Source organism: Schistocerca gregaria, chromosome 3 (genome assembly GCF_023897955.1).
Source record: "Schistocerca gregaria isolate iqSchGreg1 chromosome 3, iqSchGreg1.2, whole genome shotgun sequence".
In the NCBI taxonomy this organism is placed as follows: domain Eukaryota; kingdom Metazoa; phylum Arthropoda; class Insecta; order Orthoptera; family Acrididae; genus Schistocerca; species Schistocerca gregaria.
This window is the reverse complement of record NC_064922.1, coordinates 607,076,158-607,091,427: the sequence shown is the minus strand read 5'-3', so window position 1 is coordinate 607,091,427 and position 15,270 is coordinate 607,076,158. Positions and strand designations below refer to the sequence as shown.

Below are 15,270 nucleotides of genomic sequence, written 5' to 3'. Positions count from 1 at the left end.
GAGTGATATTGGACCACCGATAAGTCTATATATGACCATGACAGGTGACACGTACGTAAGAATACTTCCTGATCACCTGCATCCATTCCACGGACTTGGGGAATTCCAGCAGGACGATGCGACACCGCACATGTCCAAAATTGCTACAGAGTGACTGCAGGAACACTCGTCTGAATTTAAACACTTCCGCTGGCCACCAGACTCCCCAGACATGAACATTATTGAGCATATCTGGGATGCCTTGCAACGTGTTTTCCAGAACAGATCTCCACGCCCTCATACTCTTACTGATTTATGGACAGCGCTGCAGGATTCATTGTGTCATTTCCCTTCTGCACTACTTCAGACATTAGTCAAGTTCCTGGCACGTCGTGTTGCGGCACTTCTACGTGCTCGCGTTGGCCCTACACGATATTAGGCAGTTTCTATGGCTCTTTAGTGTATGTATGTTTGTGTGTGTGTGTGTGTGTGTGTGTGTGTGTGTGTGTGTGTGTGAACTGCAATCATGACATCCCAAGCTATACTCCTTACCTATATCTTCTTGTACATCCCTTTTCTTGGAAATGAACCAATGAAAGAGGTTTCGATGATCTTAAGCCACGATTCTTGGTCTGTAAGACAGATTTTAAGGAAACACACCCACATAGATCTACCAATAACAACCTAGTTTTTTGGTGACCAGTCACATTATTTCATCTTCATCGTAACCCATTCAACGTGACCAGTCTGAGACCTTCTAAGCAATAACACACACTGTTTGCTGTCCTGTGATAACAACTCAGTATTATACCAATGATTTAAGCGAAACACCCTGCTGCAGCGGGATACCTTTCGTCCATTACCTACACCTACCCGTGAACTTGTTGCAGCAGAACGACGGTTTGAAAGCTGAGCAGAAACCTACCAAACAGCACCTCGCACCAGGCTGCATACAACGTAACTATTCCAAGAATCGGGAGAAGGTCTTAATTTTGAATGAAAGGTGGAAATACTGGCAAAACTTCGGTATATTCTGAACCTTGATAATGTACATGTTCTCTGCCAAGCCCGTGCTAATAAACTGCAACTCGCATCAGGCTGCATACAACGTAACTATTCCAAGAATCGGGAGAAGGTCTTAATTTTGAATGAAAGGTAGAAATACTGGCAAAACTTCAGTATATTCTGAACCTTGATAATGTACACGTTCTCTGCCAAGCCCGTGCTAGTAAACTGCAACTCGCATCAGGCTCCATACAAAGTAACTATTCCAAGAATCGGGAGAAGGTCTTAATTTTGAATGAAAGGTGGAAATACTGGCAAAACTTCGGTATATTCTGAACCTTGATAATGTACACGTTCTTTGCCAAGCCCATGCTAATCTTAATACAGTCATGCACAAATCCTTTCATTCACGTTAGTAAGTTTATGGTAACGTATTTTCCGAAATCTGAACAGCTACTAAGCACGGATTGTTCTTAAATGAAAACGCTCGCCATACTATTAGGTTTATCGGTATCTAATGCACTCAAGTTTTTAGACAATATGGCATGCGAAATACACAAAATTATTAAAAAAATCCGTACTTTCTGAAAAAAAACCATGGGAATAAAAATGTCTTCACTTTGAAACACTTTTGAAGCATTTAGTACAACTAAAACCGGCAAATTATAACTTCCTGCGGAGCTCATACTACACTCGACTGTACCATTGAAAGGCTGGGCTCCGACTATTCTAGTAGTGGTGGGCAGGAAATCGCGTATCTGTTAGAAATTACAATGACTGAGAAGTCACAGATATCACAATAACAACTTTACAAAATGTAACTGCGATTTCAGTCACAGTTAGCAGTCGCAAGTAGCATTTCACATTCAACGTCGTGAGCCATCTGTTGGCCGAATTCCGTACTGCTTTCTGCGATTTCAGTGACAAGTCGCAACTAAGAGTCGCAAGTAGCAACTAAAAAGCGCAGTTAGCAGTGACATCTGTTGAGCAAAGTTCATACTAAGCTATTCGCTGCCGAGTCAAACTGCGATTTCTGTGACAAACCGCAACTAAGAGTCGCAAGTAGCAACTGAAAAGCGCAGTTAACATTCTTTTCCTAGTGCCATCTGTTGACCAACGTACGTACTTCGTTATGAGAGCCTTGTGTCTCACGATATCGATGTGCTGTGTGTGCATATGAAGGGCTTATTTCAATAGTGGTACAAGTCCATTTTTGTTCATTTTGAGATACAGAGTCGTAAAGTTAAATGAGTGCTGAAAAATCTACAGTTGAGATACCAGAAATATTCAAGCATATGGCTTCTTGCTAGAAATGAACCTTTATTAATGTTTCTTTGGATCATTAATTTCAGAAGCATTATAGACAGAAAAGTGAAGGTAATGGACTTGCACCACTAATGAAATAAGCCTTTCATATTATATGACGACATGCACATTCAGCATCAGTTATGGTAGGTCAAACACAGCTGCCACTCTGAATGTCTTATATTAATAAAAGGCAACATTGCCTTTTTCTCCTGAAAATATCAAGTAAAGTAGCAAATGTGTTTGATTCTGCTTCCAATATGACAGTTTTGGTTAATACTCCACATGCCTACAGGACTTTGCAATGTTAACACAGCAGAACTCAGACATCTGTATAAGTGTAGTGAAATGAAAACAGTATTATGGAGTCATATGAATGCCTCACTTTTGTTCTGACACAGTTCAAGACTCAGGAGAAAAGTTTTAAACCTGGTGTTCTACATGGAAACTTCACACACAAGAACTTTTTGCCGACACTACTACCACCTACATAAGTAAGCTTTTCCTGTGTTACTTTCAAGTAATGCACTTAAGCTATTTCTGATTTAACTGGAAGATCTGTACTTCCCACTTCCGTATCAACAGCCTCAAAATGCATGTTGTAGACTTTGTGATATGTTACAGGTCAGTGTCACACCAAGATTGTGGAGAAAAGGGGGGGGGGGAAGCATGTCACTCTCCAAAAAGTGTCTACCAATAAATAAGTGGCGGGGAATTTACGGGAATTGGACGGCTTAACATGTGGAAAATGAGATTTTCATTATTGACTCACTGTATTTAACATTTATTATTCTTTTAAAATCGCACAACAACTCCAATAAAACACAGTTCAATCACTCATCTGCACACTTATTTCACAATTATGTCACTTTTAAACTGCAAATCCTCTAAGAGCTGTCTTGAATCTTCACGAGTCTCTCTCAACAGCCTTGATGTGGATAGTTACGTACAGCAACCAATATTCAGTGTCTGCAAAATCACAAGGATTATTAAACAATTTTTGCTGTCACTAATTACAAGCAATATAATTGACAGAGTAGATTGCTAATATTTGCTGTAATGAAAGCCACTCAATAGGGTATGTTTCACTGAAGTAATTAACTCCATCGAAACACTTAGAAACTAACCTCTCGTCTGACGAAGACAGTCTAAAGACGAAGTGGCAATTTCTCCAGATCTGTTGACAATGATATTTTGAGTTATCACTTTACTGAGTGACTGAAATGTAGTTCGGATAGCTGAGAACATAACAATATGTTAGAATTCATTTTCTAAACACGAACTATTACGGTACTGTATGGCTACTTACATATTAATTACATTATTAATATTTTCACAGTTGTTTCTTTGCTACATAATTAAAGCCAACGGAGGAACAAATGTAAAACAGTCTTACTAATGACAGGTTTGTTGAGATGCAGTTTTCTGTGTGGACAGATGTAACTTTTTCATACGGTGGTAAGTCGCAGAAGTAGCAGGAGTTGCAGAAATCGCAGAAGTATCAGAAATCGCAGAAGTAGCAGAAGTCGCAGAAATTGCTGAAGTCGTGGAAGTAGCAGAAGTAGAAGAAATCGCGGAAGTAGCAGAAATCTCAGAAATAGCAGTGGTGGAGGGATACACGACCTAGGTTCCTTAATTGCGACTCTTTACTGTGACAAACCACATTTAAGAATAACAGATACTGAAAAGAAGCATTCACAGAAATCACTGATATCGGAAAATCGCAGTTTAGCCCATCACTATATTCTAGACTGCGACTACTCTAGACAGCTGTAAGCATTCTGTACCTTCAAGAGAAGAGACTGGTCAGTTTTCTTTAGTGCCAATAGGAGAACATTATTCTCGCACGTTAGTCCGCGCTTTGCATGACTAACCAATCAACAAACAACGCACTTTCGAACTGAACTTTTTCCCGAAATAAATATTTAACATTCTGATATTTTGTTTGTACTTTACATTGTTAACTATTTTACTTTGCACTCGATTAGCTTTCCTTTTACCATAAACTTACTTAACATATTATGATACAAAATTCCCCGTCGTTTGCATTCATACGGTCTTAAAATTTTGTCATACTCGTTCGTACAGCGTTCATTAGTACCACAATGATCTACATATTTACTTTAGACCACATTCGCGCATCATCCACAATACTAAAAGCATATACAAAACTTTACAAAGGTATATAAACAAAAAAAATCCATAAGAAATAAACAGAGAAATTCGCAAACACATTCTCTTGACCTGCTTCTTGAAAGCCTCTGTGCACTACTGTTCTCTGTTGGATGAAAATTAGAACTACGTACTCGACTGAATCCGCTTCAGACCATCTGTCACTGTGCATGCATGAGTCATTCTCCGGGTGCACAGGCTCTAGACGAGCCGGGAGCGATATAAAGTGGGTATTACATTAGTGATGGGCTAAACTGCGATTTTCCGATATCAGTGATTTCTGTAAATGCTACATTTCAGTATCTGATATTCTTAACTGTGATTTATGGCAGTTAAGAGTCGCAGTTAAGGAACGTAGGTCGCGTATCCCTACGCCACTGTTATTTCTGCGATTTCTGCTACTTCCGCAATTTCTGTGACTTCTGCTACTTCTGTGATTTCTGTGACTTCTGCTACTTCTGCGATTTCTGCTACTTCTGCGATTTCTGATACTTCTGCGATTTCTGATACTTCTGCGATTTCTGCGACTTACCACCGTATGAAAAAGTTACATCTGCCCACACAGAAAATTGCCTCTCAGCAAACCTGTCATTGGTAAGTAAGTTTTACGTTTGTTCTTCCGTTGGATTTAATTATGTATTAAAGAAACAACTGTGAAAATATTAATAGTGTAATTAATATGTAAGTAGCCATATAGTAGCGTAATAGTTCGTGTTTAGAAAATGAATTCTAACATATTGTTATGTTCACAGGTACCCGAACTACATTTCAGTCACTCAGTAAATTGATAACTCAACAGATCTGGAGAAATTACCACTGCGTCTTTAGACCGTTTTCGTCAGCCGAGAGGTTAGTTTCTAAGTGTTTCGATGGACTTAATTAGTTCAGTGAGATCGTTCTTGCAAATGTGAAATATACCCCATTGAGTGGCTTTCATTACAGCAAATATTAACAATCTACTCTGTCAATTATATTGCTTGTAATTAGTGACAGCAAAAATTGTTTAATAATCCTTGTGATTTTGCAGACACAGTTCTGACTCTTGATTACTGGTTGCTGTACATATCTATCCACATCAAGGCTGTTGAGAGAGACTCGTGAAGATTCAAGACAGCTCTTAGAGGATTTGCAGTTAAAAAGTGACATAATTGTGAAATAAGTGTGCAGATGAGTGATTAAACTGTGTTTTATTGAAGTTGTTATGCGATTTTAAAGGATTAATAAATGTTAAATACAGTGAGTGAATAATGAAAATCTCATTTTCCACATGTTTAAGCCGTCCTATACCCGTAATTTTCCGCCACTTATTTACTGGTAAACACTAGTTCCAACTACTGTTTACCAGTGACATGCCGCCCCCCCCCCCCTTCTCTACAATCTTGGTGTGACACTGACCTGTAACTTATCACAAAGACTACAATATGCATTTTGAGGCTGTTGATACGGAAGTGGGAAGTACAGATCTTCCAGTTAAATCAGGAATAGCTTAAGTGCAGTACTTGAAAGTAACACAGGAAAACCTTACGTATGTAGGTGGTAGTAGTGTCGGCAAAAAGTTCGTGTGTGTGAAGTTGCTACGTAGAACACCATGTGCAAAACTTTTATCCCGAGTCTTGAACTGTGCCGGAATAAAAGTGAGGCATTCATATGACTCAATAATACTGTTTTCATTTCACTACACTTATACAGATGTCTGAGTTCTGCTGTGTTAACATTGCAAAGTCCTATAGGCATGTGGAGTATTAACCAAAATTGTCATATTGGAAGCAGAATCACATTTGTTACGTTACTTGATATTTTCAGGAGAAAAACGCAATGTTGCTTCTTATTAATATAATACATTCAGAGTCACAGCTGTGTTTGACCAACCATAACTGATGCTCTATGTGCATGTCGTCATATAATGTGAATGGCTTATTTCAATAGTGGTACAAGTCCATTACCTCCACTTTTCTGTCTATAATGCTTCTGAAATTAATGATCCAAACAAATATGAATAAAGGTTCATTTCTAGCAAGAAGCCATATGCTTGAATATTTCTGGTATCTCAACTGTAGATTTTTCAGCGCTCATTTAACTTTACGACTCCGTATCTCAAAATGAACAAAAATGGACTTGTACCACTAATGAAATAAGTCCTTCATATGCACACACAGCACACCGATCTCGTGAGGCACAAGGCTCTCATAACTAAGTACGTACATCGTTCAACAGATGGCACTAGGAAAAGAATGTTAACTGCGCTTTTTAGTTGCTACTTGTGACTCTTAGTTGCGATTTGTCACGGAAATCGCAGTTAGACTCGATAGTGTGTCGCAGAGATGAGCGTAGTACGAACTTTGGCCAACAGATGGCACTGTTAACTGTGCTTTTTAGTTGCTACTTGCGACTCTTAGTTGCGATTTGCCACTGAAATCGCAGAAAGCAGTATGGAATTCGGCCAACAGATGGCTCACGGCGTTTAATATGAAATGGTACTTGCGACTGCTAACTGTGACTGAAATCGCAGTTAGATTTTGTAAAGTTGTTATTGTGATATCTGTGACTTCTCAATCACTGTGATTTCTAACAGATACGCGATTTCCTGCCTACTACTATATTACATGACGATCCGCCGCGAACGGTACTGGTCTAGTGCAACAGCCATCTAGAATCTGTTCATCATAAGAATACGTTGTTAGAAGTAGGTCCTACTTATGTCTTAGATATCTTATTAAGAAGTTACGTTAAATCAAACTTTAAGATTTCAAGTGTATTAACAGCCATCAATGTTTTTCTTAAACACGCTTTAGCTATGTAGTTTTTATTTCAAAATTCGTGTTAAGTTACAGCCTCTGCACTGTTGTGCTCTGATTGTGGCACTGTTAAATTGGAGCATGAAAATGGCTGAAGCTGCTTTCTGATCCGTAGTGAAACACGCACATGGAACACGGTTTGAAAGGGCTGAGAAATGAGCTATTCTTAATGTTTTTCATAAATTTACCGAGATTATCAGCTATGAACTTTTCAGAACGTTGTATATAGTGCAGTATATAGTGCAGTTGACAAATCTACTTCGAACGTACAGCGCAATTGGTAGTGTAATTGGATGTGAACCAAATCATGTTATTAGTGCGTTGCTTCAAATCTCCCCAATATCATTTTTTCTCTCTCATTCAATTTGAAATACCTGTTGTTGTTGTTGTGATCTTCAGTCCTGAGACTGGTTTCAAAAAATGGCTCTGAGCACTATGGAACTCAACTGCTGTGGTCATTAGTCCCCTAGAACTTAGAACTACTTAAACCTAACTATCCTAAGGACATCACACACATCCATGCCCGAGGCAGGATTCGAACCTGCGACCATAGCAGTCGCACGGTTCCGGACTGCGCGCCTAGAACCGCGAGACCACCGCGGCCGGCTGAGACTGGTTTGATGCAGCTTTCCATGCTACTCTATCCTGTGTAAGCTTCTTCATCTCCCAGCGCTTACTGCAACCTAAATCCTTCTGAATCTGCTTAGTGTATTCATCTCTTGGTCTCCCTCTACATCACGTAATTATAAAACTCATCATCATTGTTTGTGAATAATGCACGTCTTCTTGCTTCTAATTACATATTGGACGCGAAATTCCTGTTTCCATTTCAAATACAAATTCTTAATTATCCATGTTTTATAAAAGATTGTTCATAAAAGCTGTTTAAATTAAGAAAACATAATAATTTAATTTTCGGGCAAAAATTAAAAACCAAATCCTCTTTATTTGGGCTACGTTCATCGCTTTATACCACAGAGGTTGATAAGAATCGTAGAAACATGAAAAATAATCATTTTCACAATATCGAGTACATCATACAAATGCTGCATTTGCTACTGTATCATTACAAAATGAACACAACAAACTGATCTGGAGCGGTATTTTGCCCGAGAAGTAACAAGACTGTTAAGCTGTCAGACGTATTCGAACTAAAACACACAGCTTTTTCACACGTCACTGCCCATCGATGGCGGGACATAGAGTGGCTCGTCATAAAAGAATAGGAGAAATTGCTGTGCCTGGCTGGCTTCGTGGATTCTGTTGTTGATAGGCCCGTTATCAACGTAGGAGGTGACACTTCCAGAATTGAAATGTATTTCTCCGATTCGGATAAGGAAGGGGCTAAGATATTACCAGACGACTAACTGTAATACCTTCAGTGGCTTGAATATTTGACTATACGGTGAAATCCTCAAATACTCTCTATCGTTAAACACAGCTTATGCAGAGAAATTACCCTGTGGTTACGTCAGGAATTTTCATCATTCTTGTTTTTAATTGCAGTAGTACATTAGCTAAAATTGATAACATGTTGCGATTTTCGTCTAGTGGTCTAAGAAGCGAATTGTGAGAGATTTGCAGTGCATTGTTTCATTCTGCTTAAAAATTAAGTGATATTCGAAGCTGTATTGCTCCTCTGCTCGTCTCATTTTACTTGTGAACTGCAGCTGGAACCATCACTGCAGCCTAGCTGTACCAGCTGATCGGCCAGTGCTGTCCAAGTTAAATGCGTCGGTAAAGCTGTTGTCCCGTATTATCGCCAAGTCCATGTGCGCGTAACGCACAGCACAAAACGTACCCTTACTATCGTACTTGACAATACCCGAGACAGTTTGGCTACAGTCCCACGTGAAACGGAAATCTATTGAGGTTCCACCAAACGCGGAAGAATACATAGTGCTGTGGGTGTTGGAGAAAACAGTTCCTTTATTCCCACATACATTTAGCAATAACTACACACTACACACATGAATGAATTGTGTAGACATGAACAGCACGGAATAACTAACAAAAGCTAAGTAAAAAATAACTATATCACTGCACGTAAATTAACACTTCACGGAATGTTTATGAAGCACTGTACACTTGTAGGGATCGATTGTTGTTGAAAATTGTAACTACTGTAATTTCGAAAGTTTGTCCGCCTGAAAATGTACTTTTGTCCCAAGCATATTGCAACAAACGGTGTATTTCTATCGCTACTCGTTTAGTTTTTATTGCCGTTTCAAATATACCGGTCATTTTTGAAACACCCTGTATTACTCGCTGACGTCGTAGATCTGGCAGTAAGTCGTAGAAGGACAAAAAAATCTGCTCCGATAATAGGCTGCGATAAATCTGCGACTGTAAATTGCCATTCAAACACACGGCGTAGCCCGAAATTAAGGAATAATGTTACTCGGCCGTATGTTCTAATTTTGGAGTCATTGGCGGCGTATAGATAACAGTCCGGCGCGATAGGCGGTTTGCTGGATATACGGACACTTCTGCGCCTGTATCGACGAGAAACTGTAGTTTTGTTTCACGGTCTGTCACAAAAAGTCGACGAGTGTTTGCACTGGAAGTTATCGCTGCTACGGTGTGTGCCTCACGTTTCCACTTGCAAGGTGCCCTACACATCATTACCAAATGTCTTGTGGTACCAGCATAAGTTCTGTAGTGATGGTGATCGATTGCGACTTCGTGACCGTCGGCGGCGTGGCCGTTGGCGGTTGTGCGTTGTTTGTAATGCAGCTACCTGTGCGGTCAACACTGCCAGTTGTGATTTTAGGGAGACTAACGTCGCTGTGGGCGAATTTTCTTGTTGTGGCGTTAATGTTGAGACACTTGATGTGGGATACATTTCAGTTAACCTGTCGGCCGTTTGTGCCAGTGCGTTTAAATCGCCTGCACATACCGTGAGAATTTTTGAGTATCTGGCGGCAACCGAGACAGCCATATATTTCGTAGCACATCATCAGTTACAGTGTTACTTGCCAGTGTGCGCAAACGACGTAAGAGTTGTGATGGGGTGCGATCTCCGACTTCTTCAGTGCGCAGTAGCTTCTCTAGCCGTTTTGCCTCTGATTGTGACAAACGCGTTATTAATGCGTTTTTAATGGATGCATAACGATCGGTATCCGGTGGTACGGCTAGGATATCTTGTACTTCTGCTGCTAGATCTTCTGTAAGTGCTGCAACCACATAGCTGTACTTAGGTTCGTCCGCCGATATTTATGCAAGGACGAACTGGCTCTCCAACTGGGCAAACCGCAATAGAGGATTATGCAACCAGAATGGTGGAGGTTTTATCGTCACCCTGTTAATTGCACTGCTGGCTTCAGATTGAATTGAGACTGGCGAATCGGTCATTATCGTGCTGAAATGAGTCCGACGCGGCTGGCGCGGAAGTTACACTCCTGGAAATTGAAATAAGAACACCGTGAATTCATTGTCCCAGGAAGGGGAAACTTTATTGACACATTCCTCGGGTCAGATACATCACATGATCACACTGACAGAACCACAGGTACATAGACACAGGCAACAGAGCATGCACAATGTCGGCACTAGTACAGTGTATGTCCACCTTTCGCAGCAATGCAGGCTGGTATTCTCCCATGGAGACGATCGTAGAGATGCTGGATGTAGTCCTGTGGAACGGCTTGCCATGCCATTTCCACCTGGCGCCTCAGTTGGACCAGCGTTCGTACTGGACGTGCAGACCGCGTGAGACGACGCTTCATCCAGTCCCAAACATGCTCAATGGGGGACAGATCCGTAGATCTTGCTGGCCAGGGTAGTTGACTTACACCTTCTAGAGCACGTTGGGTGGCACGGGATACATGCGGACGTGCATTGTCCTGTTGGAACAGCAAGTTCCCTTGCCGGTCTAGGAATGCTAGAACGATGGGTTCGATGACGGTTTGGATGTACCGTGCACTATTCAGTGTCCCCTCGACGATCACCAGAGGTGTACGGCCAGTGTAGGAGATCGCTCCCCACACCATGATGCCGGGTGTTGGCCCTGTGTGCCTCGGTCGTATGCAGTCCTGATTGTGGCGCTCACCTGCACGGCGCCAAACACGCATACGGCCGTCATTGGCACCAAGGCAGAAGCGACTCTCATCGCTGAAGACGACACGTCTCCATTCGTCCCTCCATTCACGCCTGTCGCGACACCACTGGAGGCGGGCTGCACGATGTTGGGGCGTGAGCGGAAGACGGCCTAACGGTGTGCGGGACCGTAGCCCAGCTTCATGGAGACGGTTGCGAATGGTCCTCGCCGATATCCCAGGAACAACAGTGTCCCTAATTTGCTGGGAAGTGGCGGTGCGGTCCCCTACGGCACTGTGTAGGATCCTACGTTCTTGGCGTGCATCCGTGCGTCGCTGCGGTCCGGTCCTAGGTCGACGGGCACGTGCACCTTCCGCCGACCACTGGCGACAACATCGATGTACTGTGGAGATCTCACGCCCCACGTGTTGAGCAATTCGGCGGTACGTCCACCCGGCCTCCCGCATGCCCACTATACGCCCTCGCTCAAAGTCCGTCAAGTGCACATACGGTTCACGTCCACGCTGTCTCGGCATGCTACCAGTGTTACAGACTGCGATGGAGCTCCGTATGCCACGGCAAACTGGCTGACACTGACGGCGGCGGTGCACAAATGCTGCGCAGCTAGCGCCATTCGACGGGAAACACCGCGGTTCCTGGTGTGTCCGCTGTCCCGTGCGTGTGATCATTGCTTGTACAGCCCTCTCGCTGTGTCCGGAGCAAGTATGGTGGGTCTGACACACCGGTGTCAATGTGTTCTTTTTTCCATTTCCAGGAGTGTATAAATGTGAACGTTGCGGAACTTCGTTAAACGCTGAAGCCGACGCGGATGTTAACGTAGTTCGTCGGGTGTCACCAAATGTGGGTGTTGGAGAAAACAATTCCTTTATTCTGAACACTACACACATGAATGAATTGTGTAGACATGAACAGCACGGAATAACTAACAAAAGCTAAGTCAAAGAATAACTATATCACTGTACGGAATGTTTATGAAGCACTGTAGGGATCGATTGTCAGAAATAGGTCACTACAGTGCAATGTTTACATCAAGCTTATTCTTATGACGAAAGGATTATAGCGGTAGAAAGCGCGAAACTACGAAAATTAGCAGACACATTACTAGTGGCTGATTCCAAATTTTCGTCTGGGGATTTTTACACATTTTTATTAGTAAGTAGGTTTCATAAATGCAGAAAAAACTTTTTTTTCAGTAGACTCTTTTTTTATACTAGCTGTTTGTGAAAGCATATTTACTATTGATAGCTTCGTATTCTAGAAATGAAATGGAACAAAGAGGCGTTAAGGGTACAGCGAGGAAAGATGTATGTATGATCAGCTGTATCTTAATAAAGTACGTCGGCAATCATTTCTTTCTGAGTAATGTGCATAGAACGTTATACGATGATTTTCGTTTTGTATAGTAACGCCTTAATTTAAGAAAGTTCATGTTTGATTTGACTGCATCTCTTGCTTTATTTCAGCGTGTCAGAAACTGGCCGTGATAGGGGAGAATGTCCGTGCACAGACTCCTAAATGATTCCCCAGTAGCTAGGAAACGTAATGTTACAACCAGCCGGCAACGTAATAGGGCATCGACCGATATTTTATGCGTGGTCTAAGCTGGTTTGATCATAAAACGTGTAAACATATGATTTAATTCTTACTTTCGAGAATTTCAGATAGCCTCCCTTATTACTGTGTCACACTTAGTAATTCGATCTTCTATGATAGACAGCAGCTTCTCGAAAGTGGCCAAATTTATCCTCACGAATCTCCAAAATTCATGTGGATCTTCGGGCCTCAGTTCTTTCATAAGCAGTGAATATAATCCCCCACCACTGTCCCTTCTTTTCAGCAGCGGTCGAACTCAGAAACGTTAGCCTTTTTGTTTTCGTTGTCATTGTGCCCTAATCCGAAGATTTGCTGTCACTGCCAGGTCAATAGCTCTAAAAACCAGTGGGTCCTCCATGTGCAAAATGCTGTATGAATACACATAGCTATGTAACCAAGTCTCGTAATATAAAACTAACTGTAGAGTCTGTAATTCAGGACAGTAGTAACCTATGTAAGAGAATAGCAGTTACTTAATAAATAATGACAAAGCAATTTCTTATTAAATAGGAACCTTAAGTCACATAAATAAAGAACTTTGTTCTAATAATCTAATATGTCACAGGGCACCTCTTGCGTTTCGCGCGGTAGAATGAACGACTTTGCAAGAGGTCAGGCAGTTCTGTTTGCGATTTGCTCGTTATCACTGTGTACTGCGCATGTGTGGCAAGTATATCCCGCGTGCATGGTGTAATAGGTCTACGTGAACGAGTCTTTAGTTTCAGGTATGTGCGCTTGTAGCGCTGGTGCATAGGTGTACGGTTTACGCGCATCATGTAATAGGGGCTTAAGGCGCCACGCCTCAGCCCCATCAGATTGTTTGCAACATCAAGGGTGATATCGATCTTACACACAAAACAGTTAGCCAGAAAATTGAAAGATGTGTCAGAAAGTTGATGTTTGTCGAGGCCAGCCAATTAGACTTATGCACTGTGTAAACAGTAGAAGTAGCAACGTACACAAAATTATTACTGAAATACTTAATAATTTCTTTTCAGAAAAATTTACAGAATTACACGGAAATAGACTTGTCTAGTACTTACGATTATTGGCGAGCAACGTTTGATTTTACATCCATGTCTGAAACAAGTCCCATTGCATTGATGAATATGATGGATGAAGCTGGGAAACGCATTTGCGAACTACAGCTTGGCTCTTCTCAGATCAAAGACTTCCTCACGTAAGTGGCACAATGGAGTGTATATGTAAAAAGCAATATTTGATAGCTTTCAAACGTTTGATGTCGAGTAATCTACTAGCGGCTTCATGTTTCAGATCCCGGCCGTCTTTCGACCTCATTATTCTGGAGCACCTCATGTACCAATGCTACTACGGTTTGGTACACGAGCTGGGATCACCGCCGCTGATTGGTTTCGTGTCCCTAGGTATCCCCTCTCCCGTCCATACCTCGTATGGAAATCCCAACAATCCTTCCTACTGCCCAGATCTCTTGCTTGGCTACTCCGATCACATGTCCTTCTGGGAGCGAATGTACAACACCTACATAATACTCCATCTGAATTACATTTGGCGGTATGTAATACTGAAGACTCAAGATGAGGTCATGAGAACGTATTTCGGTGCAGAACCGCCATCTGTGCTGAAAACAGAAACAAACGTAAGCCTGATCCTTGTCAATAATCACTTTAGCATGAACTACCCACGGCCGATGCTACCAAATGTGATAGAACTGACAGGGCTGCACATCGAAAAGCAACGTAAGCCTCTACCCAAGGTAGGTACTAATGTTGCTGCAATTAAATGCTTAGTTTAATAAATCAGTGTTGATACGATATTAGATGCACATAATGGGAAAGAAGACAAGAATGCATGAAAATCAGGGAGGAGTAAAATTTAACATAAATGGAGAAGTATCTCAGGGGGAGAAGAATTAAGCGAGGAATCAGCTGCTCGTTGATGGAGGAAATGAAACGATTTGGATGTATCAGACAAACCTAAAGCAGGATGACTGGAAGGGAGCGGTAGTGAGTCAGCAACCTCCCAAAGACAAACCCAGAGGAATGATATCAGGTGTGTTTTACTCCAAAGCAAGTATCAAGTGAGGAAAGAAGTCATTAACTATTTGCAAGAGAACCCGGAACAGAGATATGGAACACAGACATTGTTAAAAATCTTCTGCATCAGATCAGCAACACATATCAACCTGCAGATACCAATTTATCCATGATTCATAAAGATACCTAGGTGAATAAAACTTGTATTTACAAACAACTTCTTTTCGAATAATACACAACAAGAATGCGTAAACTGTACCTCCTTATGGGTGCTTTGGAGTCTGTGCTTCACAAACTACCTCCTATTAATTTATGTAGTACATGCACACTGCCTAATTCATAAGCCA

At 41.6% G+C, this 15,270-nt stretch overlaps 1 protein-coding gene and 1 long non-coding RNA gene across 2 annotated transcripts in view; both read left to right on the top strand.

Moving 5' to 3' along the window:
• Window positions 1-15,270, top strand: part of LOC126355977 (UDP-glycosyltransferase UGT5-like) — a 66,409-nt gene that overhangs the window by 26,120 nt on the left and 25,019 nt on the right. Inside the window, exons 3-4 of the mRNA XM_050006593.1 lie at window positions 13,907-14,088; window positions 14,184-14,643. Of these exons, the coding sequence (XP_049862550.1) occupies window positions 13,907-14,088; window positions 14,184-14,643 (642 nt within the window). The remainder of the gene's footprint in view (window positions 1-13,906; window positions 14,089-14,183; window positions 14,644-15,270) is intronic.
• On the top strand, window positions 4,974-5,706 carry LOC126355978 (uncharacterized). Its single transcript, XR_007565560.1, has 3 exons — window positions 4,974-5,055; window positions 5,214-5,310; window positions 5,489-5,706. It is a non-coding gene; the product is annotated as an uncharacterized LOC126355978 (long non-coding RNA).